This window comes from Kwoniella bestiolae, chromosome 1 (assembly GCF_000512585.2).
Source record: "Kwoniella bestiolae CBS 10118 chromosome 1, complete sequence".
Taxonomy (NCBI): Eukaryota; Fungi; Basidiomycota; class Tremellomycetes; order Tremellales; family Cryptococcaceae; genus Kwoniella; species Kwoniella bestiolae.
The window spans coordinates 3961604-3985257 of NC_089241.1; the positions used below are offsets into that span (position 1 = coordinate 3961604).

A 23654-nucleotide genomic window follows, 5' to 3' on the forward strand; every position below is an offset into this window, starting at 1 on the left:
ATCAAAATCCGGTGGAGGGTGTCCACTCTCACTCTGCTATCTCAATGTCATCACCTCAACCTAATCCAACCACAACTACTTCAGATAGTATATCAACCTCACATAATGACCAAGCCAATGTGGATGGCAGTAATGGGTTAAAGGATGAGGAGGTGACGACGGTAATAGTGAAAAAGGAAGAACCCGACTTGTCCCTTCCTCCCCCTGTCCCTCCTCAAGGAAGGAAGGCCACTACACCGGCACCTGTACCGTCCATAGGTCAATCAACTATCCCAACTATCCCAGCGAATGAGACGGAACCACCCCTTGGGCAAGTCAACGCCGAAGCTGGACCTGGACCTTCGACAGAGGAATCCCGTTCCCGCTCGTTATGGGAGAAGCAGGTGGGTGAGAAGAAGAGGAAATGGGGGATGATTGGGTATGAGGAGGATGAGATTGAGCTACTGGAAGAGGATTGTACGAGGTGGGTTATCCTTCCCTTCTATCTCCCCTGATCATCTCATCTGTTCTTTTCTTTTTATTTTTCATTGATGAACGTGGGCTCATGGCGATACGACCCCCGGTCTATCATTCGTCCCCAGTCTACACCTCGCATTACTCCTTGATCAGACTTCCACTCTCTACCCTCTCTCACCCACTCGATTTCGAAGCTATGAGGAAGTGGTCGATAGATTATTGCCCTATCATGTTTGGCAGATTCATGATGAGGAGCTTAATGGGCGGATACCACCATCGAAAGAACGGGAGATGAGAGGTAAGCTAGACTCTCTACGGAAATGGTTGTAAAGCTTACTGTCTGTTTTTGGGCTATTATAGAGGTGGAAGAGGCTAGAAAACTGGTCGATAGGATAAGAGGGGTGAAAGAGAGGTTCGGGAAAGTTAGGAGAAGGGCTGATGAGGTGGGTGTTTTGTCTTTCCCTCCCACTTGACTTTGAGCGCTCTTGTTAGCGTATATCATGTGTCATACTGGTGCGACAGAGACCATCATTTTATCAAAGGTTCATGTGCTCTGAACTGTGGCTTTCGTATCATGGCTCACACCCCCATCCGTTGTAATTTATGTAGAACGCAAATATACCCCCAATCATATCATTCCATCAAACAATCAACCAATCCCTCAAAGAAGAAATCTCATCGCTCCAAACTATCCTCAGACCACTCAATGCAGAATATGCAGTGTACGAGAAACAGCAGGAAGATAAGCGGCGCGCCGAGGAGGAGAAGAAGAGGAAGGAGGAAGAGAGGTTGAGAGCTATTGAAGATGAACGGCAGAGGAGGGTTGTGGCGCAGCGGAAAGCCGAGGAAGAGGCTGTGAGGAAGAGGGAAGAGGAGATTAGGAGGAAGAGGGAGGAGGAGGAGGAGAGGAGGAGACGGGCGGTCGCTGCTCAACAAGCTAGTTCGAATGTCCCGGTGCAGACGAATACTCCGTTTAGCCATAATGGTTCAGCTGGTCAAGCTCCGGTCACACCTAGACTTAATCAACCTGTCATACCTAATCCCAGTAATCTACCAACAGTTACAACTCAAACTACGACTGCAACCTCTACACCCATGATCAATCCTGTACATCCCACTGCCATCGGTCCAGATACTCCATCAACTCCCTCGGTATATGCGGATCGAGGTAAACCCCGTGGACGGCCCAGAGGAAGGGGCAGAGCAAGTACGAGAGAGCCTAGTGTGTCTCATCTGAGTGGTCACACCAACGGTACCACCAATACACCTAGTCCGAACTCTGCGTCCACTTCTTTACCTGGTGCGACTGGTACCACTCAACCTACTACGCCTGGTACACCTGGTTCATCTGCCCCGGCTGCTGGTACTGCTGCAGGTGTGGGTGGTCCAAACAAAGGTCCCGTTGCTTTAACTGTGAACAGGTCAGTCTTGCTTCCCAATACTTTGTGCATGTGTCACATACGCATTTTGTGATGATTTTACGAGTCGAGCTGATGTCATATTCGTCCTTGTAGATCGTTGATCCCTCAATTACTATCACTCGGATTATTGATCGCAAACCCCTCGGCGACATCACCGAAACCACCTGCAACGATTATCAAGCATCTGGAGGATAAGAACTCGGTGGTGCTTTCTGTGTGAGTTCAGCTCTCACTGCACCTGTCGGGTCTTTCGAAAGCTGATGAAATAGAGTTTTGACCGATGTATAGCAATCTTACCCAATGCACCAAGACTCAGTTGATCGCTTTGGCCAAATTACTCAACGTCAATACGAGAGCACCCGCTACGCCTGGTGCACCTGTGCAAGCACCTAATACACCTGGAGCGACCACATCTGCCCCTGCGAACGGTTCTGCTTCGGGTGCTGTGAATGGTGGTGGAGTTACTTCAGTGCAAGGTAATACTGCACCTACACCTGCTCAAGGTCAGGCTCAAGTTAAAGCACAAGCATCTGTATCGACATCGGGACCAGTACCAGGGAATGGCAGTGGTATTTTGAATGCTGCTGGTAAGAGCGAGAATGGTGAATTATCTAAATCGGGATAATAGATCTCAATATGGATTATACGGTATTATTTCTGAGTGTGAGAAGGTGCATATCTATATCAGTTGGTTGTAGAGTAGTATATCATACCATGCATAGTGAGATATTGAGATATCAATCGTGTGTACGCTGTATGCTGTGCTGCGCTACTAGTTGACTCGGCTATGTTGATCATTCACAATTTACAATTCACAATTCTTATTCTAATCGAGGGGAAGGGGTCCTTTGGTTGTACGAGTATGTATATATGATAGATCGACATTCGAGAAAAAGAGAGTCTATATATATGTTGGTGATGCTGTCATGTTCCATCTCTTCTTCTTCCTCTTTTTCTCACAGCATCGACCTATACCTATATTCAGACCCATATAGCATCCTCATCCTCGTCAACTGCATACATTAACGTGTACAACACGCCATGTCTTCTTCATCCTCATCGTCCTCCAATCTGCAGGTGAGTCTAATCCCTCAATATTGTTTATGTAATATCTCGTGATACCACCACCACGTTTTACACTTTTGTCGTCCACCCTGAAATCTCTCTCTTTTTAGCGCTGCGCTGTACGCTTGGATACGATAAGTAGCTGTATGCTATTCATAGCTGGATAGGAGAGATCACATCACATCACCATCATCGTCTCGTCATTACTCATTACCCAGTATCTTGTACTCTTGCTCGACATAGTTGAAATAGATATACTGAAAAGTGGTATCTGCACTGGCATTCGCATAGCAACCCCTACCACTGTATCATCGACCCTCTTCTCTAAATTCTAATTTACACCCATTCCCCCTCACCGGTCTCACTCTCGTGTCTAGTGCGAAAAGACCCCACCTAGGTATCGATATCCCCTCACCAATTCCCGAAAGATCACACGAGACCTCCCGTCTACCCACTCCTTTTACCGATTTATCAGAGACCGATCCACTGTACCGATCGGTCGATCCGTACTTGGACAACATGTCAAAACCTTTTGTTCCTACACCTAACATCTCGAGGCCCGGTACGCCTGGGGGAAATAAGGATGATGCGGGTGCGATGCTTTTGAATAATCTTGGAGGCGACCGAGAAAGGGAGGGGAGGGAGAGGAGGGAGGAGAGGAGGGATGATAAGTCTGCGGGGAAGGAGCAAGGTGAGTGGAGTGTGGGTTTGGGTTTTGGTTAGGTGAGATGGGCGTAAAGAGGGTGATTGAGAGATGGATCAAGATACCTTCACAGAATTTGTGCAACGTGTGACGAGTCAAGGGGCGCAGAAAGTGTGGATCGTGTCCTATCCCGAAATTTATTCTTGATCATGTCGCTTTGACCTATTTTTCAACCCATCATTACATGATGTCGAGTTTGACGGTATGATGTGGAAATCATGATTTCGGGCAATAGGTTTAATGCAGGATGTGTGGCGATGTTGGATGAATAAAAGCTAACGCACTCTACTGGTGTTTTAGCTCTCCCTATCCTATCTTACTGCGCTGCTAGTATCATGATGACAGTGGTGAACAAGGTGGGTTTGACATTCTCTTTCAAACTAGTGACCTCATTCTCTTCGTGCTGATTTCTTTTCACCTCGCTCAGTACGTCGTATCGGGTAGACACTTCACCATGACTTTCTTGCTGCTCGCTATCCAATCTGCGGTTTGTGTTTTGGCGGTATGGTCGGTGAAGAGATTTGGAATAATCACTTGTGAGTGGAATTTATCAATTACTTGATACGATTATTCTTGGGGGACGGATTGATTTGAAAAGCTCAGCCGAAGGTAGACCATAGCTGATGGTTCATCTTCACCTCCAGTCCGAGACTTTGACATGAAAGATGCGAAAGCTTGGTGGCCTATCTCCACTTTACTCGTAGCAGTCATTTACACTGGTTCAAAGTCTTTGGTAAGTCCAGCTTCTCGTCAACTTCCATCCTTATGAAAAGCTTAGAAGCTGATCCTTAATCGTATGGATTTAGCAATTCTTGTCCATCCCAGTCTACACGTAAGCTAAACTTCTACTCCAAGAGCCACAAAAGTGCTACACATAGCTGACGTTCCTCATCCCAAAAGTATCTTCAAGAACCTCACTATTATCCTTATCGTAAGTGATTAGATGAGTTGTGTTAGGTTTTCATGAATGCCACAGCTGATTACAATGTCCTCTGATACAGGCCTACGGAGAAGTATTCATGTTCAACGGAGTAGTCACTGGTCTTACCCTCTGCTCTTTCGCTTTGATGGTACGTTAGCTCAATCTTGAGACTTTAAGGTATAGAAGAGCTAATTCCATATTGCCATCTTCAGGTTGGATCCTCAATCATCGCCGCATGGGCAGATATCACTTCCTTCCTCAACTCTCCACCCGAACTTGATCCTACCACCGGTCTGGAAATCGCTACTGGCCCTATATCGACTATCGGTGGATTGAACGCAGGTTACGTTTGGATGGCTGCTAATTGTCTGGCGTCTGCTGCTTATGTGAGTTGAGCTTCTTACTCCTCTCGAAGAGACCCTTCATCATTGAAGTTGTCAAACTGGTCTTTTCTTACGTCTACCATTGACAACGCAACGTAACCGATCGAGCTGATAATCCCTTCGCCTGTTATAGGTCCTCTTCATGAGAAAACGAATCAAGGTCACCGGCTTCAAAGACTGGGATTCAATGTTCTACAACAACTTCCTCTCTATCCCCGTACTCGTGGTCTTCTCGCTCGTCATCGAAGATTGGGGAACTGAATCTCTCTCGCTCAACTTCCCAGAATCCAACCGATTCCTACTCCTATCAGCCATCGCATTCTCGGGAGCAGCAGCAGTATTCATCAGTTATTCCACGGCATGGTGCGTCAGAGTATGTGGATCCACCACGTATTCTATGGTTGGTGCGTTGAACAAACTGCCCGTCGCCGCGAGTGGGATGTTGTTCTTTGGTGATCCGGCGAGTTTCGGGAATGTCTCTGCTATTGGGGTTGGTGGATTGGCGGGGATCGTGTATGCTGTGGCTAAGACGAATCAGGCGAAGGTTGATCAGGCTAATAAGGCTAGAGCTGCTGGCGGGAGGGCGTAGGTGGGATGTTTGGGAGGGGATGTGGAGTTAGGCAGGATTGGGTAAGGGAGGATTGTAGGTTGACTTGTTAGGTTTAGCATTGATTGGGAAAGGAGGATGTAGGAGGATTAGTAATGATAAACACACCCATCACCATATTATACGACTTCAAAACAAGACACCTTGAGGTCTTACACTATAGAAAATAACCATATCCTTACTTTCCCTTATTCCTCATAAGCATCATTATGAAACGTATATGACATGTCTACTTGACGCGGTGCATAGCATCAAGCTCAGCTATAGCTATAGCTGGAGCAATAGCAGTAGCAGTAGCTTGAAGGTGTTGAGGTTAATACAGTGCCACGTGGCACAGATCTGAGTTACGTCATAGTCCATCTATTGTTTACGAGCTATGTCATGTGGAAGAGCTGGTGACAGGTTGTTCATTGTTCATTGCTCCGAATGAGGAATATATAAACAAACAACATACCGCCACCCTACTACATATCTCTACCTTTCCTTCCTCATCTCTAACCACCTACTATCAACCTATACATTATCTGATACACACATCATGTCGAATCTTATCGAAGGCCTATTCCACACCATCCAAGTGAGTCTGCTCATACTCCATACCCCATACAAAATGGTATCCCTTCTCTCCCTTCATAGGGATACCTCACTATCACAAACACTATCACAAACAAGGAAGGAATGACCAATATCGACTCATAGACTTGATACTGATACCTGATTTCAAATGTAATAGGGAATCCTCCAAAGTATCCTGGCAGTCCTTCAAACGTTCTTCAACGTCATCTACTCGTTCGTCCATGGAGTTACATCATTAATTTGGAATACCCTCGAGAGCGTCGCAGAGTTCATTGGCGCTTCGGTGCACTTTGTCATCTGTGAGTGCTCATCTCATCTATATTCATGAGCTTGCTCTACCGTTTCATGCAGATATTCCTGCATGCTACCTGCTATACACTCTATCCGTTCATCCTGCTCAGAAGAAAGACATGCTGATAAAATGGGATGGGACGTGTCATAGCCAACATCGTTATCATCGGTCTTATCGCTGTGGGGCTGGTGATTTACAATGATAGGAATAAGAGAGGTACTCTCGGCAATGACTTGAAGAAGAAGGCTCAATAGGTGTAAGGTGTATCGAGCAAACGATGTATGAAGGGGATGAGAAATGGAATGATTTGCGGATACAATGTATATATAATTTGATAGCGAAAGACGAGATGAGATGTATTATGCATATCCATATCAGCGTGTGCGTTTATCGGGATCCGGTGTGGTGTGCAATGTGCTTCCATATTATATTCCCGCTGTATGTATCTCGAGTAAGAAGAATATCAGAAGATCCAAACGATCAGTCCATGTGGTAGCCAGAACAATTGCAATCGGTAAATCCAACCCTTGTTCTGAACGCAATAGGAAGATGCATAAAACGTATTCCAACATCCTATGATCCCTTGCCGATGCGTTTGAGCAGAGTACCCCTTTTATCAAGCTTCCCTAAAACGAACGATCATTATCCACAATCCTATAGTTCCCTACAATTGAGCAAATTATCCTAAGATAGATTGACAGTTGTCGGGAGTATGGAGAGGAGATGTCGAATTCGCTTATGAGGGGGGAGCACCGGCACCTCGACCGACACCTCCGAATCGCTGTGGGGTTGAGGTATTAGCATGTGTTGCGGTGAGTATACATCAGATAGAAAGCATAAAGATAAAAGGACGTATTTAGTTGAGATTGGAAGAGTTGGAAAGGAATTTTATGACAACAGAAACAGAAACAGAAACACAACTCACAGGTCTGTAGTCGCCAGAGGCACCCTCCTTCTCAGCACCATCATCCCTTCTTCTGTATTCCCTATCACCTCGAGGAGCTCTGTAGGCACCTCCCTCTCTTCCTTCTCTGTTTCCACCGTAACCGGATGGTCGACCTTGAGGTCTGGCGGGTTTCATGTGAGTCTGAGGAACGATCTCAGAGGGGAGGTTGAGGAACTCTCGGAGGTAGGCGAGACCCTCTTCGGTGAGGGTGTAGTAGTACCATTGCCATGAGAATTGGGTCTTGACGTATCCCTTAGAGGTGAGGGATTGCATAGCCTTGATGACCTCGAGGTTTCGGACGGAGGGGATATCGGGGTGGGCAGGTCGGTTGAAATCCTTAGGAGCGACCAAAACACCCTCCTTGAAGAGGGTTTCGTAGATCTATGAGTGGGATAGAATAATCAGCGAGAATGCCCTCTCCCAGCTCCAATATCCCCACAACTCTGTCCCTCTTGCAACTTCTCTTCTGTTCAGATACGAAGAAGGTATACTCACAACTCGTCTGTTTTGCTTGGAAATCAACATTTTGACTTTTTATTCCTTAATTAACTTCTAATCGAAGAAAAGTGAAAGAAGAGGTTGGTTGGAGATTGGTGCTTGCTTGAAAAAAGGCCGCTGACTGTGTATTATTCCAGAAAAATCAGCACGCTGAGCTTGAGCAGAGTATATGACGATGATAGGTAGTGGGATACTTACCTTTGGCGTGTACGATGGGGAGAAGGAGTAGAAGATTAATGATTTCTTGATGATTTTGACTGTCGACAGTGGACGGTTGCTGCCATGCCATGCATCAACGACAAGATTTCGACAAAGTAGCCTACGACGAAACTCCGTCGGCCATTCGTGATTGTGGCAGCATATCTAGGGTCGTAGGTGAATTTGATTCCGCTCATTCAGCACAACATGGTTGTCGCGTGGAACAGATGTGGTGTGGAGACCTTGTTTTACGGGGTGATTCTGACTGTATAGACATTACCTGGTGTAAATGCATCTGTGCAAGCAAGTATGTTGTAGTGCAAAGGCCCGGAAGTGCAATATAACAGTGTCAGAAGATTGTCGGTACGCCTATGATACGAAGGGGTCATGGTTGAACAGCCAATAATCTGTCTGTGCGTCACCACACACAACGCACGAGCATCTGTCTGTGTCTCGGAGGTAGATAAGATTAGGATAAATACCGAGAGGTATACCAAGCGTCGCCTTGCCTCGCGTCGCCTTTCATTTGATAGTGATTGTCCGCACGACGAGACATGCCGACTGCACAAGAGCTTTCCTGTTCTTTGACCATGCTATGGAACGTACGGTCAGAATGCCAAGTGAACAACAATTTTCGTGATAATCTGCCTACACGCGTTCTGCCAGATGTAAGGATAACGTCGCTCGGGTGTTTTCGACCTCGCGCCCCTACATTCTGACTTCCAGATGTTTGGTCGTCCGCCAAGCAACGAAGCAAGAGCATCAGGGATCTTTATACTTGACCAGTCGAATTAACCTATGCTTTTACGTTCTTAACCTGCTATTTCCCTGTGCCTCGTGGGACTTTTATTAGGAACTGAAATGTTAACTTGGTAGATCTAGCTTGAGTGTTTCGCATGAGCACTCAAAGTCGGTCAACAAAGGTGTCAGTAGAGTCTTCATCTCCTACTGATACGTTCATTGTATTCGAATCCCTCTCCTCGACATAGCACTCGATTTCAAAGAATTGCTCGATAAAGCCAGTCATCTCGTTTTGTCTCGGAAGGATAAGCCAAAGATCAAATTACCAAAAATCAAAAAATCAAAATAAAGACGCGTTGAACTTGATCTTCTCGCGTTTGATCTGACTTCTGATCCGCAGACCATCAACCTACCTGCGGATCGGATCATTGATCTTTAAAGATACCCTACCGTGCCAGACCAAGATTAAGAAGCTCACCCCACCTCAACATGGCTCCATCATACCCCTTCTCGCGCAACCAACCCTCGTCCTCATCACAGCAAAACGGAAATGCCACCCCAACTCAGCGGAACATCGACCGATCTTCCAGAGTAATTTCCGCTAGCGGTGTACAAAATTCCCCAGCACCACCAGCGGGAGGAGCATCTAATCTCAGTGTCGATTCTCCATCCACCCTGAGGTCCAGAGTAGCTTCACCGCATTATTCTAATACTATCACGCAGGCGAACGTCGAATCGTTCAGGAACGAAAATACCAGCTATCCTTCGCCCTCTGATAGTCTGAAGAGGGGGAAGAGCAAGAAGAAGGGAGGGTGGATGGAACTTTCTGGGACTGGGACACCATCGCCTATCAAGAAGATTGATGGGTTGCCTGTGCCGAGGTATGATAGCAGGGGGTATCCTGCTAAGGAGAGGGATTGGAATTATAGTAAAGATGGTGATTCACATGAAGGTGGAAAGGGGAAAGGGAAAGGGTTGGGGTTGAGAACATCTCAGTCCAACGATAGTCTCTCCTCTGGAGTCTCGTCGACAGGAGCAGGAGTGAATGAAGAAACGTCGAATTTCCTTAATACGGGACACAAAAACCAAACATCATATTTCATGCCCAACTACTCCTCTTCCTCATCAGCCTCGGCAAGCGGTAGTGCCTCGTCGACAGGTCCATCTCCCGTATCTCTCTATCCACCAAATTTGGATTATTCCCTCTCATCGCAGTCTTACTCGCCCTACGATCAACCTACGGGTATAGTCCCCAACCCCAACCCCCTCCCAAGTCTGTATGGAGACTCGAGAGTATCGTTAAATTCGATGCATAGCGGTGAGAGCACAACGGGGTTTAGGAAGCATGATCATTTGGATTTGGGCTATGCAGAGAACGGGGATAGGGGTTATGGGTATAGCAATTTTAGTATCTCTAGTAAAGGTGGGAAGAAGCATCTGGCGGATATGGTGAGTTGACATCCTGAGGTCGCTCCTTCACCCTCAATACCCACCGGTACATATACCGCCTCCATGCTATCGCAACAAAGATCACTGATTGGCAATAATGGTTTTGCCTTTGCTTGCAGTTCTCCTTACCTGCAGATCCAACGACATGGTCTAACTTGGGTCCAGAACCAGATGACGATTTCCATGATCCCGATTACAGACCAGCAAAGAAGGTGAGTCACATCTTCATCCTGCTTTCCTATGTGTCAATCCTACTCCCTCAGACGGCCGTACTAACAGTGTTAACTTTGGCAGAGCCGATTCCACTCTGAAATATTCACTTGGAGAGGAGCAGCGAACCTAGGTTGTCTGATGGCGATGTTATTGGTTCTGGTCATCCTTTTGTGAGTCGATTCAGCGGTCGAAGTCATATGGGAATCAGTATACTGATGTTTTACGGAATGGATGTAGCGCCGGATATCCCATATTAGATAATTATCTGAACAAACCCATCCGTTCACATGGAGCATACAACTTAGGAGGTATCAAGTGAGTGTGCCAGATCAGGTCAGATCGGCTGTCAATTTGAGACTTGTCGCTGATATGATTTCTTTTGAACCTTTTAGCGCTACAGGCCAGATACCCGATATAGGGGCATTCCAACTTATAGACAAAGATACACCTTCCTCGGCTTATACTTGGAAAAGTCTGGAAACGGGGGAAGAATGGGAATTGATCTTTTCGGATGAGTTCAATAGGGAAGGAAGGAAGTTTTATGGTGGTGAGTGATACCATACCCTTGAACGAGCCACATGTTCGGACGTCTACCATCGTATCTCGGATCTAGTCATCTTGTTGCGGAATACGAGACACCTCAGTGAGCTGATGATCGATATCGATGTGCACCATACAGGCGATGACCCATATTGGCAAGCTGTCGATCTGCATTATTGGCAGACCAATAATTTGGAATGGTACGACCCCAGGATGGTAACTACCAAAAATGGTGCGCTGGAGATTACATTGGATAAGGTCACAACGAACGGTATGAACTATACTGGTGGTAGTGGGTACAGCTGTCGCTTTTTTCCATATCCATCAATCATCGGGAAGCTGACGGATAGACCGTTGATCGAATCCAGTGATATCAACCTGGAATCAACTATGCTTCACCGGTGGATACGTCGAAGTATCTGTATCACTGCCTGGTACAAGTAATGTCTATGGATTATGGCCTGCCATATGGACCATGGGTAATCTAGGCAGAGCAGGGTACGGAGGATCGTTAGATGGGATGTGGCCTTACAGTTATGATTCGTGCGATGTTGGGACTTTACCTAATCAGACGTTGAATGGTGAGTGAGCCTGCGCCCATGAGCACTATCGATTCGATTTTACACTGTCAGGAAGTAGGATGGAAGAGAAGCCAGGCTGATCCGTTCTGGACTGTACGTAGGTAAACCCGAATTGACTAAGACTGATGGCGATCCAAATTACGGTAACTCCCTATCATACCTTCCCGGTCAGAGATTATCGAGTTGTACATGTCCCGACGACACTAGTCACCCTGGACCGAAGTTGAGTAATGGTACTTTCAAGGGGAGAGCTGCGCCTGAGATCGATCTGTTTGAAGCTACCGTAGGTATATTCCCCATATGTCACTCCCCTTTATGACACCGAAGATATTTCGCTAATCTCCTGTCACCTAATTGGATATCGTAGGTCAATGCTCAGCTGCTGGAAGGAGAGGTATCGCAATCCGGTCAATGGGCACCTTATAACCCTCATTATTATGTACGTCGACATCCACCTTTGTTTCTCCTCTCCTTTTCCTGGCTCCCCCGGCTGGGGACTATATTGGGTAGTAAATTGAATTGACGACAATCCGTTTGAACCGCAGTTCCTCAACACCTCTACGAAGTATTACGAGATTTACGATGACACTGTAACGAAGATCAACGAATATATGGGCAGTGTGTATCAACAGGCTACTTCGGGTTTATCAGTGACCGATCAAGTGAGTTGGTCGATTTGATAGGTCGGTGAAGTCCATGCTGACACTTTGTCTCCGATGCAGAATTGCTAGTACGTTTTATGACTTTTCGACCTGCAAGTGGGCTATCCCAAGCTAATGGGTAACTGACAATGTCATCGACATTTTTAGCACGCAGAACACGGGGTGTTTCTCCACTTACGGATTCGAATACTCACCTGGAGCGTGAGTGTAGCTTGTCGAGAAATCAAAAAATCAAGTCATATAGCTGACCTAACACATATAACGTTGTAGAGACGGGTACATCACCTGGGTCAACGATGCCAAGAAAGCATGGACTGTACGAGGTGCAGGTGAGTCTCCCGTACTCATAGTACCGAGATCTCTCCTCTTTCTCGTATGATATCCTGACAATTCACTGTGCTCGTCTAGCTATGGGACCCAACGCCGACGCTGGGGTGGGTCAACGATTGGTATCGGAAGAACCTATGTACCTAATCATCAACCTGGGTATCTCCGAGAACTTTGGTGCTGTAGAGTAAGTTGCATCACTTTATGTGTGTGTGGGTTCGTTCGAGGTAGCTTACGCATGTTGCTGGGTGTATCAGCTACGAGGGCCTGGAGAAACTTTGGCCAGTCAAGTAAGTTAATCAGCTTTGCGATGCGCTAAGCACTTTCAGCTGACGTTCTGTTGTGAACAGGATGCAAGTCGATTATATCAGAGTCTATCGTGAGTACAACTCACCCAGCTCGAAGCGCAATGATACCTCGAGGGCGAGAGGGATTTATGCTGACGTCCTTTCTTTGACTTGTGCAGAGGATCCGAATCAACGAAATATAGGTTGCGATCCGGCTGATATGCCTACTGCCAAATACATTTCGATGTGAGTTGGTCTTGGTCAACAGCGGATGTCATCGTTCGTCACTGACGTTGATCGGTGTTGGTCTTGGCAGGTTCCCCGAGATCTACAATGACCCGAATATCGTGAGTCTTCTTTCGGATACAATGCTTCAAACAAGATGAATGATGATAGCTGACCCTGTCGAATTGTAGACTGTAATGGACCAGATACCGAATTTTACGAAACCGAAGAATCGACTAGTAGATACTTGTTAGAGCCATCGTCGTGAAATCACAAGCATAGAATTCATTACCTCCGTCAACTTTGTATATTTTAGGCATTCAATCGTGTGTCACTATCCGTCATCTCATCGTCATATAGATTTATCTTCAAACTCATCTAGTCAAACATACCCATCTCCAATGTTGTCATCAAATGCATTACTTAAACATTCGAAACTGATTCGATCAGTACGGTCCAAATCTATTTCCCTTTCTCTTCTCTTTCCTCTTATCCTTCCCCTTATCCGCTCCAGCGCCGGCACCAAGTATAGGCCCATACCTTGGACCCTCTTCCTCTCCATCATCTAGTCCCATACTATCATCACTTCTATCACTCTCCTCAGTTTCAATCTCACTTTCCTCGTCTTCGTCCTCATCATCATCCATATCTTGATCCTCGTCCCCTGATATATCTAGTTCATCATCGCCTACAACCAATTTGTCAGGCATTGAAGCCAGGCTCCATCCCGAAATCACACCATCCTCTGAACCTGTGTAGAGCGCTTCGTTCGATAGGTCGTGATACATTGCTCGAACCACATCTTTGTGGCCTCGTGTGGTCGATGGGCCAGAGAGGAGATAGGCTGAGGGGGAGTAGGAGGTTGAGGTGGTGTGATGTTGGAGGATTATGTCACCTCTGCGAAAGCATTTCAAACGTCAGCAAAATTGCGAGATCGTGTCTCGTGACAGCCTAGGATTTCTGCAGTCGTGATTGGATCTGGAGCAGAGAAAAGGACGGTCACGCACTCGTTCGTACCGACTGCGGTGATTGCTCCGCCATTCTTACCCACACCCAAAGATGGCAGAACGTCGATCAGATAGTCTGATTTAAGCTGGACCTTTGATTCCATCTCTTCTGATGCTGTTTGGGTGATTGTCGGACCTTGTTTGGGGGGTTTGAAAGATTTGAATTTGAAGGATGAGGAGGGGTATTCGAGGTGGGTTTGGAGCTATCAATCGATCAGCCATGATTCACACATGAAGAAACAAACAATTTATAGCGGAATGGGATAAGGTACATGCGTGGCTCACCTCTAACTCATCGCCTCCATCCCCGCCCATCCCCAATTCCCACGTAGCTATCCCATCCATATCTGACCTAGCCCAGAACTTCATCTTCCCCTTGTGCAAATACCAATTCGAATCGGCTATACTCTGATTCCAATTCTCCGTGCAGATCACTGCCTCATCCTCGTCCGACTCTTTCAAATCGCTCAGCGCTATCAGCCCGTCTGTAGAGGAGGAAAGGAGTAATTTCTGAGGTAGGGGGTTGGAAGAGGAGGAAGATTGGAATGATGGGGTGGGGGGTAAGATTGAGAGATTTGTGATGTCGTCGGAGTGGGTTGAGGAATGGAGGTAGATGGGTTGAGAGGGGGAACGATCGTCCCAGTACATTATGTGTGATTCGGCTGAGACGAGCTCTGTGCCGCCTATTATTAGGTGGTCTCGCGCTGATACGGTTAGGGCTGTGACTGGGATGGGCTTTCTGACGGCGGCTGTGGACGTGTACAGAGTTTGATCAGCTCACATATCTATAGTATGATATATCCCTTCACGATTTATACAGGGAATCAAACAATATTTGATGATCGGAGTTGTTGTTGAAGTGCCCAACTCACCCCGTATAATCGTACCCGCCCTCCTACTCCGCTCATCCCACCTTACAATACTCCCATCCTTCGCACTCGACCAGATAGCATCTTCGTCCACAGCTACAGATGTAACATTTCCTTGATGGCCTCTTGTTAGTCGTTCGACAGGTTGGAGAGTCTGGTTATCTACCAAAGTGAGATCAGGGCCTGGATGACGGAGGATCAGATGTGGGTTTGTAGGGGATGGAGTTATAGAGAGAATGTAGGGTTTCGAAGGGAGCGGGGAGGAGAGGGTGGCGTATATTGATGATGGTGGGGATGGCATCTTGCTCGATTGCCCTTCCAGGTATCTGCTGTATTCAGTATACATGAGAGGAGAGGAGTAAGATGAAAGATGGAAGATGAACAAAGTTGGAATATCAACATGAAATTCAGGAACAACCCTCGAATTCGATGAAATCTGAAATTTCAAGATGAAATCACTCGAAGAGCTCCAGTCTATCTCATGCCATCTCTTCTTCTCTGACCTTACGCATATATACATATAACCAGTGATACCCACCGAAATGTCAATAAAACAACCCAAACCACTCCAAATCCGTCTACCATTCTCAGTACCGAGACCCAACAAATCGACCAACACCGACAAAAAGATATGCGGGATGTAGGTGAGCTCATTTGCGTTGACCGAGATCAAGACGAGCTTATCAATCTGGGTGTCTTGACTTAGATGTCGAAAGAACGAGAGCAAATACGTTTGTCCGAGATGTAATGTCTTGTATTGCTCCCTGGACTGCTTCAGAGATGAGGTGGGTGTCACCTTGAACCAATCAACCATACTTGATCATATGATGTTGATTTTGTCGTCGTATTGGTGTAGTCCCACTCGCAATGCTCCGAACCATTCTATAAATCCACTGTCCTATCTTCCATAGCTTCTGATCCAAAGGCTGGATTGGAAGAGAAGAAAAGCATGGTAGAGATGCTACGCCGGTTCGAAGAGACGCAAGCTGAGGGTGGAGAGGGTTCTGAAGATTTCCTGAAGGAATTGGAAGAGCTGGAGAAAGAGGAAGAAGAGTATGATGAGTTGTTAGAGAAGTTGAATGGGGTTGATCTGGGTGAGTACAAGTCATATCAACAAGTCCATTGAATGAAGACTGTAGTAATTTTAATAGCTGATATGTCATCGTAGATTCAATCGACTCGAACCAACTCTTTCACCTCCTCCCTCAGCAGCATCGGGATGCGTTCTTACAAGCTCTCAAGAATCCTGATTCGGAAGAAGCCAAATCGCTACTTGAGGAAGCTACGAAGGACCAAAATAGGAAGGTTCCGGAGGTATTACCTTGGTGGGAGGAGCAGCAGCTGGACAACGACGAGGAAGTGGATCTAGATGACCATGAGGATCAGGAGAAGAGAAAGGGATTGCAGACTGCTCCCTCACCTGCTCTAATACCCGATCAAATCGTAGATGCTATCTCACCGCCTGAAGGTGTGGGGAACAAGCTGGTCTACAATGCTATTGCTCTATGGTGAGTTGAGAGTGTGACCATATCACTTCATAAAGGTATGCCAATATCGAAGCGCCACTCACAAACGGTCCTCCCGTCTGTGATATTGAATCCCTCCCTATGCTTCTTACGCATCTCATACTGACATCTTCACTCAACGTAGTATCGCCTACCTACACACCTTACTTTCCTTCCGCCTCCCCTCCCTCTCTTCCTCCTACCTAGTCGAAGCAGATTTGACATCCCAAGAGATCAAAGAATCCATCGGCAAATTAGTCCCCTTCCTGGTCGATCCAAAATCGACAGTGAGGTATGAGAACCCATCCTCCGCCTGGGGGAATGTATGGGATAAGATTGTAGACGATCTAGTGAGTTTTCATCCCATCCGATCGTCACCATCCATGGTCTCCTTATACTGCATTACATCCCACATACAATCACGCTGAGACTCAATTATTCTGTAGCCACCTGATCAAACCAACCTATCCACACTCCACCACCTGCTGTCCCTCCTCTCCGCGCTGATTCACCCCCCAATCGCACAACCTTCCCTTCCTAAGCTATTTTACATTTTGAGCGATCTATACGGGTTGTACAGTATCCCAAAAGCAGGCGGAGCAGTCCCCAGGAAACTGGCATTCTACTTCAAAGCGTTAAGATCACTCAGCAGATCAGAATGGTTATCCCTGGAAAAACAGCTGGAGCGCGAATTGGACAGAGTGAAAAGTGAAAATGACAATGATAGTGCCCAAGAACCACAGGACAGAAGAGAATTGAAAGTGTTGTAGTGTGATACTATGCATGAGTTGTTGTATCTGTATGAAAATGCTTCATGATCCATCTACTACTGTACATCCACTGGCCATATCTGAATTGCACTATGGAGCTAAGTGCTCAACGCTGGCACACTTACCCCTCCGGTAGATAACCATTCCTTCGTCTTACCGCATTTGGGATTCGTACATCCCGGACAACGCAGCAGAAGCTGTTGTCCCGTTGGACCGATCTTACCAATCTCGAAATCTTTCAGATGGTTAGATACGAGATCTGCAATGGCTCGGATGAATATTGGGGAATCGTTCAGGGATGATGCTCGAGTGAGGTGGACACCAAGCTAAATGGAAAAAAGATGAATCATGATCAGTTTGATGACCACCACGGCTGCAGAAGGAAGATGAGATTACTTACCTTCTCGGCTTCCTCTTGTACCTCGATATCCAACTCATACAAGGTCTCGATGTGATCACTGGTGAATGCGATTGGTACGAGACAGATATCCTTTTTACCTATCTTTGCGAATCCTTCTATGGCCGATGCGGTCTGTGGGCCTTGCCATGCTTTGGGTCCCACCTTTGATTGCCAGGTGAGACGGTAGCTGCGACATGATACGGATAATCAGTATATAGTGTACGAGATTGGACGTAATGTGGCCCGCAGAGGAAAGTCGATAGACACTTACGGGTTAGAGAAGCCCAGCTTGGTCATTACTGCGTGGACTGTAGCTGCTACCTCTGCGGTGTATGGATCACCTCGGCTGACAGGAGATATGACGTTAGTCATCGGTTTTTGGAGACAACGAGAGAAGGAGTTGCTCACTTGACAATTTCTAGAGGTAACGAATGAGCTGAGAACATGATTACCACATCTTTCCTCCTTTCTTCCGGGTATTGCTGTAAGGCAGTTTTGACGTTGTGTGCGAATGCCTGGAAGGGTTAAAAAGGGGAGGTCAGCCCTCATAACCTAATGATCGTGCATCCACTTCCCAACAGTTCCTCCAACTCCAAGTCTCTTCCTATCTTGTCTGTATTTGACAAGACAAATACAAGACCCCGACCGTTCGATGTTTCAACCATATCCATATTTGCCAAACAATGAATATTGCCTCTGAAGAAAACTGCCCCACTCACCTCAACCAACCCCTCATTAGTAGGCCACCTATCCAGCACACTCCACTGCACCGACCCCTTGTCTCCATACCCGTCCTTCCTAGCTATCCTAAACAACTCATTCAAACTACTTCCAGTGGTCGAACAGCTATACTGGGGATACTGCGTAAATGCGATCGCCCTTTTCACTCCATCCTTCTGCATCTCCTCCAAACAATCTTCCGTCAGGGGTTTAGCATACCTGAAAGCCACGTAGGGTTTATGAGGGGCCGTCTCGGGGTTGAGCTCATCAAGAAGCTTACACATCTCCTCGCCTTGGAGTTTGGTCCATTTGAGGATGGGCGATCCGCCGCCGATATCGGTATATTGTTTTTCGATCTGGGGGGTACGGCGCTTGGCGATTATGGGTGCGAGGACGGATTGGAAGGGGAGTGGAATGAGGTCGTGGTCGTGGAATAGTCGAGAAAGGAAATCGTGCACTTCGGGAATCTGCGATGTGATGGAGAAGATCAGATTTGCTTTGAATTTGCAATAGATGGTGATTTGACGTGAAGGAGATGATAGAGATTGGAAATAGTAATCTGTGTGGTCGAGAAGAGGGGGGATAGATGGAGGGAAATCTCTCGATCTCAATTAGTGACTCACGGTAGAGGGTCCACCCATGTTCATCATCACAACAGCTACAACAATCAAGTCAGGTGGCAATCCGTATATATCTTGATGATAGCAGTATCAGATTCAGACTAACCGGTTGGTCTTAGGCAAAACAGAATCAGCTCATAGCCTAGATCGAAGAGGCGGAGGGAACCTCACGGTTTCTTGCTTGTAACGGGGGCATCTCTGACACTAGCTAATGTTCTTCTCATGCCGATCCTCGAGGAAGAAGAGGAAGCGATGAGACCCGACGGACGGGATAGAGCCGTCATCGGTCTTTGGAAGATCATTTTGTCGTCTACGTGTGGACCGATGTAGGTTTAGGTTACTTCGAGACGAGAGGGGAGGGAAGATTAGCTATGAAGAAAAGACAAGGCAAGGTCTAAATGATGAACCTGTGTTACATACGGTAATACTCGAATCAAGAAAAGTCTGAAAAGTCGAAAAAACACTTTCCAACGTCATCTCATGATCGTCGAATCATCCATCGGGCATTGGCTATTCTCATTTTACTAATCATGCATTAGCGGGATCAAATCCCGGATTATGATCTAGCTGTAATCACCTTGTAATGGCACAAACACCATCATCATCGTTGTCATGATGTTGAACATTGCTCGCAGTCAGTCCTCATAAACTCAAAGACCTCCTTGCCTTTTCTCTTTCTGCTTCCTGCTTTATGCTAACAACATTCTACGATCCATCCCAATGTCATCCTCAGCCCAACAATCATTCCGCTCCCAACTCTCAGGATTCAGATGGGCCAACTCAGTGCAGGATGATTCGCAGCGAGCTCAACAGGAGACGTCAAACCCTTTAGGAAGGGTTTGGAATAGTATGAGTGGGTATATACCGCTGAGGAACGAGGGGAGGAGTCAGGAGGAAGAGGCATACTTTGCTTTGTCGGTGGGTAGTCTTACATTCAATCTCTGATCCCATCATAGTTCTCATGCTGATGGTCATGGGTCTGGGTCGTCCGGTGATATAGCGGTGGGAGAGGTTAGTTGCTCCGCTCCTTCCTTGCGAAATGGTGAATGTCAGCTAACCGATATATATCTCACGAACAGATTTCTCGGCTTTCTGGCATGTTGCGCAGGTGGAATAGCATGTTTCGGCGTAGCCTTCCTGTTCTTACCTATACGTGGGTATAACATAACGCACTCCTTAATCCGGAAGATACAGCAATGCGTACTAACCATTTGGATCTCTGACCATCTCATAGTCGCCATTAAACCACGTAAATTCGCATTGGCATTCACCCTAGGAAGTCTTCTCTTCATGTTGGGTTTCGCGATCCTCCACGGACCATGGAATCGTGAGTCGCTTTCATCCATCCTGTACCGAACAATCCAGCCCGTATCCGATTTGTACAGCAATCCTACAAGAAGGGAAAGAAAGGAAAGGAAAGGAAAGGAAAGAATCGGTATCGCTAACATTGATCGCTCTCACACCCAAAACAGACCTCAAACACATCCTCTCGCCCGAACGTCTCCCCTTCTCCTTAGCATACTTCGGTTCCCTCGCCCTCACTCTCTTCTTCGCCATTGGCATTCGATCCACCCTCGGGACATTAATAGCAGCTATCATCCAGGTTGTTGCTCTACTATCATATCTCGCAGCGTATTTCCCTGGAGGTATAACGACCTTGAGGTTTGGTGGGCAGATGGCTTTGAGAGGGGCGGGGAGTGTATTGCCTTTTTAGTGTTGGATGTTTGTACGGAGATGAAGAGAAGAGATGAATCAGATAAGCTAATATAACATGTATGCATCTTACTTGACTAGATTCATAACCTTTTAAAGACCTTCCGACATGCGAGGATATCGTATCCACCATCTTCATAAAGAAACCATCTTCTATACCCTCTATTCAAGCACTCTATGACATATATAACCATTCCGTCGAACCGTCAAATCCAATGCGCAATGACCGACAACCCACGTCTGGATCCAATTATTTATCATTATCATTGTCCCGTCCACTCATACTCATGCTTCAATCAAACCCAAAGCCTTCTGCTTATCCTTGATAGCCTCTGCCAGCCTCTTGAAACCCAATTCAGTATCCTGTTCAAGATCGACGATGGAGAATGATAATCTAACATTTGGCGACTTCCGTCCAGAGGGGTAGAACCTAATATCTCAATCCAAATTAGCTGACAATCCCACTACGACATTACAAGGTGTCTCTTCCCTCCCCAAAGAAGAGGGTATTCGATAGATGCTTATATGATGAGACCGCACTCACGCCATACCAGGTACACCCAGCACACCCTTCGCGAGCGCCTCGTGCCTTATCAAATCGTAACTGTCCTTAATGCCTGCTGGAGAAAGATCTAACCATAGGAACATCCCTGCAACAGGTGATACCCATGTAGCCAGCCCGTCAAGGTACTTGTGAGCTACAGCTTCGAACTCTGCTCGTCGTTCGGCGTAGAGCTTGGCTACTGATCGACCGTGGGCTAGGAATCCCTCGATGCCCCCTGCGAATCAGGAATGTGAATTAGCAAGCGATGATGATGGATCGAATGCATAAGATGGATACTTGCAATGTTGCATCAATCTCAATGTGACAGCTTGAGAAACACCACTGGTGTGCAGGTTGGCTCCGGCAGTGAGCACATCTATAGCTTGGGTAATTTCTTTAGGTCCAGTAGCAAATCCCTACGTCGACATCAGCCATCAGTAATCAAGCTCTTCTACTGGCCAAAGGTCGTTGTTATACTTACTAATCGAAGACCCGCAGAAAGAAGCTTGGAGAAAGAGTCGAATCTGATGACATGTCCTGCTTCGGGATAGACTTGAGTTTCAAGTTCAAAGTAACTTGGGATAAGCTCGGTAGCGAGGTAGTCTACGATGGCAGATATCAGCTCAGATCGGAGGATGTGTGCAAGCTGAGAGCTATACATACAGTATGGATCATCTACGAGCAGGAGAGGACGAGCATTAGCATTCGCTTGGAAAGTAGCATATGATCAGTCATAGAATGATCCCTACTCACCCTCGAAGATCAACACATTGTACTTCTTACACACCTCCAAAACCTCCAATTTCCTTTCTCTTGGCGCAGAGCATCCAGAGGGGTTCGATCCGGTCGGTGAAGTGCTGAGCGTTCAATATCAGCTATCAATTTTCTTTTAAGAGATCGCCAGCAGACTCACTACAACACTTTAGGCCTCTTCTTGCCTTCTGGCCATTCCGACAAGATCCTTTCTAGGTTCTTTGCTGATAGACCTTGAGAGTCGACGTCGACCTCTAAATGCATTCAGGGATATCAGCTTTATCTAACGTATCATTCTCTTATCTCTAAGCGGGATATTGATCGCAATGCGTAGACTCACCGACCATTTCAGCATTGAGGATCCTAAGAGGTGGTAAAACTCCAGCGTAAATTGGGGTTTCGAGTAAGACTGGGTCTCCGGGATTGAGCAAAGCGTGGAACGCCTATTAGAGATGCGAAAGGCCGCTTATCAGCTTCCTCCGCGTAGAAGATTGTTCTTCTCTATTACAACTGTATCTCAGATGTAATGAGAGAAATCCTCGACCCGCCCTGTCAATGCTTCTCGCCGAAGGTTGCTCCCAAGCTATTCTACTTCCTCTGCACACATGCCATTCTGCCTCCCTTTGAAGAACCTTTGGGAGATGCCACCCACCTTAGACATCAAATCCTGACTCCCACTCCCAAAGCTCACACTCCACTTCCCATCCCTCTCCTTCCCGTGCACATGGGATTGCAACCCTATAGCCCAATCTACCAGCTTACCCAACCCTGGCGAAGGGGAGTATTGAAGTGCGATATCCAGATCCTCAGTATCGATCGTTAGACTTTCTTCTTTTCCTTGACCCGCTTCGGCAAGGGGTGTTTTCAGGTTGAGGGTTATGGAGGAGAAGGGGAATGTGGTGGGGTTGGGTCGGCCGGCGCTGTGTGGGGGTGGAGGGGTGTTAGTGGTGATTCGAAGAACTCAGAGAAGGGTCCCTCGTGCTTGTCAAGATGTGGGATATACTTGACAATTGAAATAGCATGTTTGGTGGTATCGCCAAAGTGGGCAGGGTGGGCACCGATACTCACAGCTATGATCATTCTCAAGTCAGCAAGATCCTTCTTCCACGCAAGTAAGGATCGAACACTCACGAAAGAGACGATCCCAGGCCCTTCAACAGCCATCAATCCTCGAACTGTACTCCATCACAGGCTTCAATCAGCTCTCTTATCGTTGCTGATCCCTGGGAGATACGCCAGACTCACTCCCATCAATCTGGGTAACCTTGGCTCTATCACTCAAAAACTCCCTTGGACTGAATCCCTTTTCTGAGCCTGTGGTACCTTTCCCATTGGCAGTGCTCTGTCCAACGGAAGCACCGTTGGTAGCTAGGGTGGAGGGGACTTTGGAAGGGATTGGTGAACCGGTTTCGATATCTCCCATTTTTGTTGTAATCTGCGTTCTATTTGAGCTTTTCAGTTGCACAGTGAGTTGACGAAGAGTGAGATGTGTATGAGACAGAGCGAGATGGGATATACACAATGACAAGTAGGTATTATGTCGAGTCGAGTAGGAGATGATATGATTGTGATATTATCGAGTCAAAATACGAGTTTACCATCTCACACAATTCACGAGTAACTCGTATCTGTTAGTGCGAGTGAAATACTCCATGATGGGA

General features: G+C 46.7%; 10 protein-coding genes across 10 annotated transcripts; 6 read left to right on the top strand and 4 right to left on the bottom strand.

Annotated features, from left to right (window-relative positions):
• Window positions 1-44: 44 nt before the first annotated feature.
• I302_101486 (uncharacterized protein) lies at window positions 45-2502 on the top strand (the record flags this gene model as incomplete). Its single annotated transcript, XM_019186872.1, has 6 exons — window positions 45-463; window positions 582-754; window positions 817-899; window positions 1066-1877; window positions 1971-2093; window positions 2166-2502. 6 exons carry the CDS (start codon window positions 45-47, stop codon window positions 2500-2502), a joined length of 1947 nt encoding a protein of 648 aa, XP_019049750.1.
• Window positions 2503-2918: 416 nt separating this feature from the next.
• Window positions 2919-5539, top strand: I302_101487 (GDP-mannose transporter 1; the record flags this gene model as incomplete). Its single annotated transcript, XM_019186873.1, has 10 exons — window positions 2919-2954; window positions 3234-3633; window positions 3946-4001; window positions 4073-4181; window positions 4290-4378; window positions 4452-4477; window positions 4546-4576; window positions 4647-4715; window positions 4780-4953; window positions 5084-5539. 10 exons carry the CDS (start codon window positions 2919-2921, stop codon window positions 5537-5539), a joined length of 1446 nt encoding a protein of 481 aa, XP_019049751.1.
• A 556-nt stretch (window positions 5540-6095) lies between these two features.
• On the top strand, window positions 6096-6679 carry I302_101488 (uncharacterized protein; the record flags this gene model as incomplete). The annotated part of the gene is made up of 3 exons (XM_019186874.1): window positions 6096-6134; window positions 6291-6432; window positions 6576-6679. The coding sequence occupies 3 exons, from the start codon at window positions 6096-6098 to the stop codon at window positions 6677-6679; spliced, it is 285 nt and encodes a 94-aa protein (XP_019049752.1).
• Window positions 6680-7161: 482 nt separating this feature from the next.
• On the bottom strand, window positions 7162-7896 carry I302_101489 (40S ribosomal protein eS10; the record flags this gene model as incomplete). The annotated part of the gene is made up of 3 exons (XM_019186875.1): window positions 7162-7206; window positions 7351-7752; window positions 7867-7896. 3 exons carry the CDS (start codon window positions 7894-7896, stop codon window positions 7162-7164), a joined length of 477 nt encoding a protein of 158 aa, XP_019049753.1.
• A 1401-nt stretch (window positions 7897-9297) lies between these two features.
• I302_101490 (uncharacterized protein) lies at window positions 9298-13346 on the top strand (the record flags this gene model as incomplete). Its single annotated transcript, XM_065869297.1, has 18 exons — window positions 9298-10257; window positions 10377-10469; window positions 10552-10640; window positions 10708-10785; window positions 10863-11017; window positions 11150-11302; window positions 11379-11591; window positions 11693-11874; window positions 11959-12030; window positions 12137-12253; window positions 12408-12454; window positions 12524-12582; window positions 12662-12767; window positions 12838-12870; window positions 12931-12959; window positions 13047-13113; window positions 13184-13214; window positions 13284-13346. 18 exons carry the CDS (start codon window positions 9298-9300, stop codon window positions 13344-13346), a joined length of 2547 nt encoding a protein of 848 aa, XP_065725369.1.
• Window positions 13347-13538: 192 nt separating this feature from the next.
• I302_101491 (uncharacterized protein) lies at window positions 13539-15269 on the bottom strand (the record flags this gene model as incomplete). Its single annotated transcript, XM_019186877.1, has 4 exons — window positions 13539-13989; window positions 14100-14302; window positions 14385-14848; window positions 14972-15269. The coding sequence occupies 4 exons, from the start codon at window positions 15267-15269 to the stop codon at window positions 13539-13541; spliced, it is 1416 nt and encodes a 471-aa protein (XP_019049755.1).
• A 241-nt stretch (window positions 15270-15510) lies between these two features.
• On the top strand, window positions 15511-17243 carry I302_101492 (uncharacterized protein; the record flags this gene model as incomplete). Its single annotated transcript, XM_019186878.1, has 6 exons — window positions 15511-15608; window positions 15675-15753; window positions 15825-16062; window positions 16137-16476; window positions 16619-16823; window positions 16920-17243. The coding sequence occupies 6 exons, from the start codon at window positions 15511-15513 to the stop codon at window positions 17241-17243; spliced, it is 1284 nt and encodes a 427-aa protein (XP_019049756.1).
• A 98-nt stretch (window positions 17244-17341) lies between these two features.
• I302_101493 (ferrochelatase) lies at window positions 17342-19004 on the bottom strand (the record flags this gene model as incomplete). The annotated part of the gene is made up of 6 exons (XM_019186879.1): window positions 17342-17569; window positions 17644-17830; window positions 17915-17989; window positions 18052-18158; window positions 18363-18830; window positions 18987-19004. The coding sequence occupies 6 exons, from the start codon at window positions 19002-19004 to the stop codon at window positions 17342-17344; spliced, it is 1083 nt and encodes a 360-aa protein (XP_019049757.1).
• Window positions 19005-19703: 699 nt separating this feature from the next.
• I302_101494 (uncharacterized protein) lies at window positions 19704-20697 on the top strand (the record flags this gene model as incomplete). The annotated part of the gene is made up of 5 exons (XM_019186880.1): window positions 19704-19901; window positions 19984-19994; window positions 20063-20136; window positions 20218-20310; window positions 20456-20697. The coding sequence occupies 5 exons, from the start codon at window positions 19704-19706 to the stop codon at window positions 20695-20697; spliced, it is 618 nt and encodes a 205-aa protein (XP_019049758.1).
• A 284-nt stretch (window positions 20698-20981) lies between these two features.
• I302_101495 (uncharacterized protein) lies at window positions 20982-23416 on the bottom strand (the record flags this gene model as incomplete). The annotated part of the gene is made up of 11 exons (XM_065869298.1): window positions 20982-21126; window positions 21241-21475; window positions 21542-21656; window positions 21722-21843; window positions 21904-21915; window positions 21994-22097; window positions 22154-22247; window positions 22334-22436; window positions 22646-22913; window positions 22997-23168; window positions 23239-23416. 11 exons carry the CDS (start codon window positions 23414-23416, stop codon window positions 20982-20984), a joined length of 1548 nt encoding a protein of 515 aa, XP_065725370.1.
• Window positions 23417-23654: the final 238 nt, after the last annotated feature.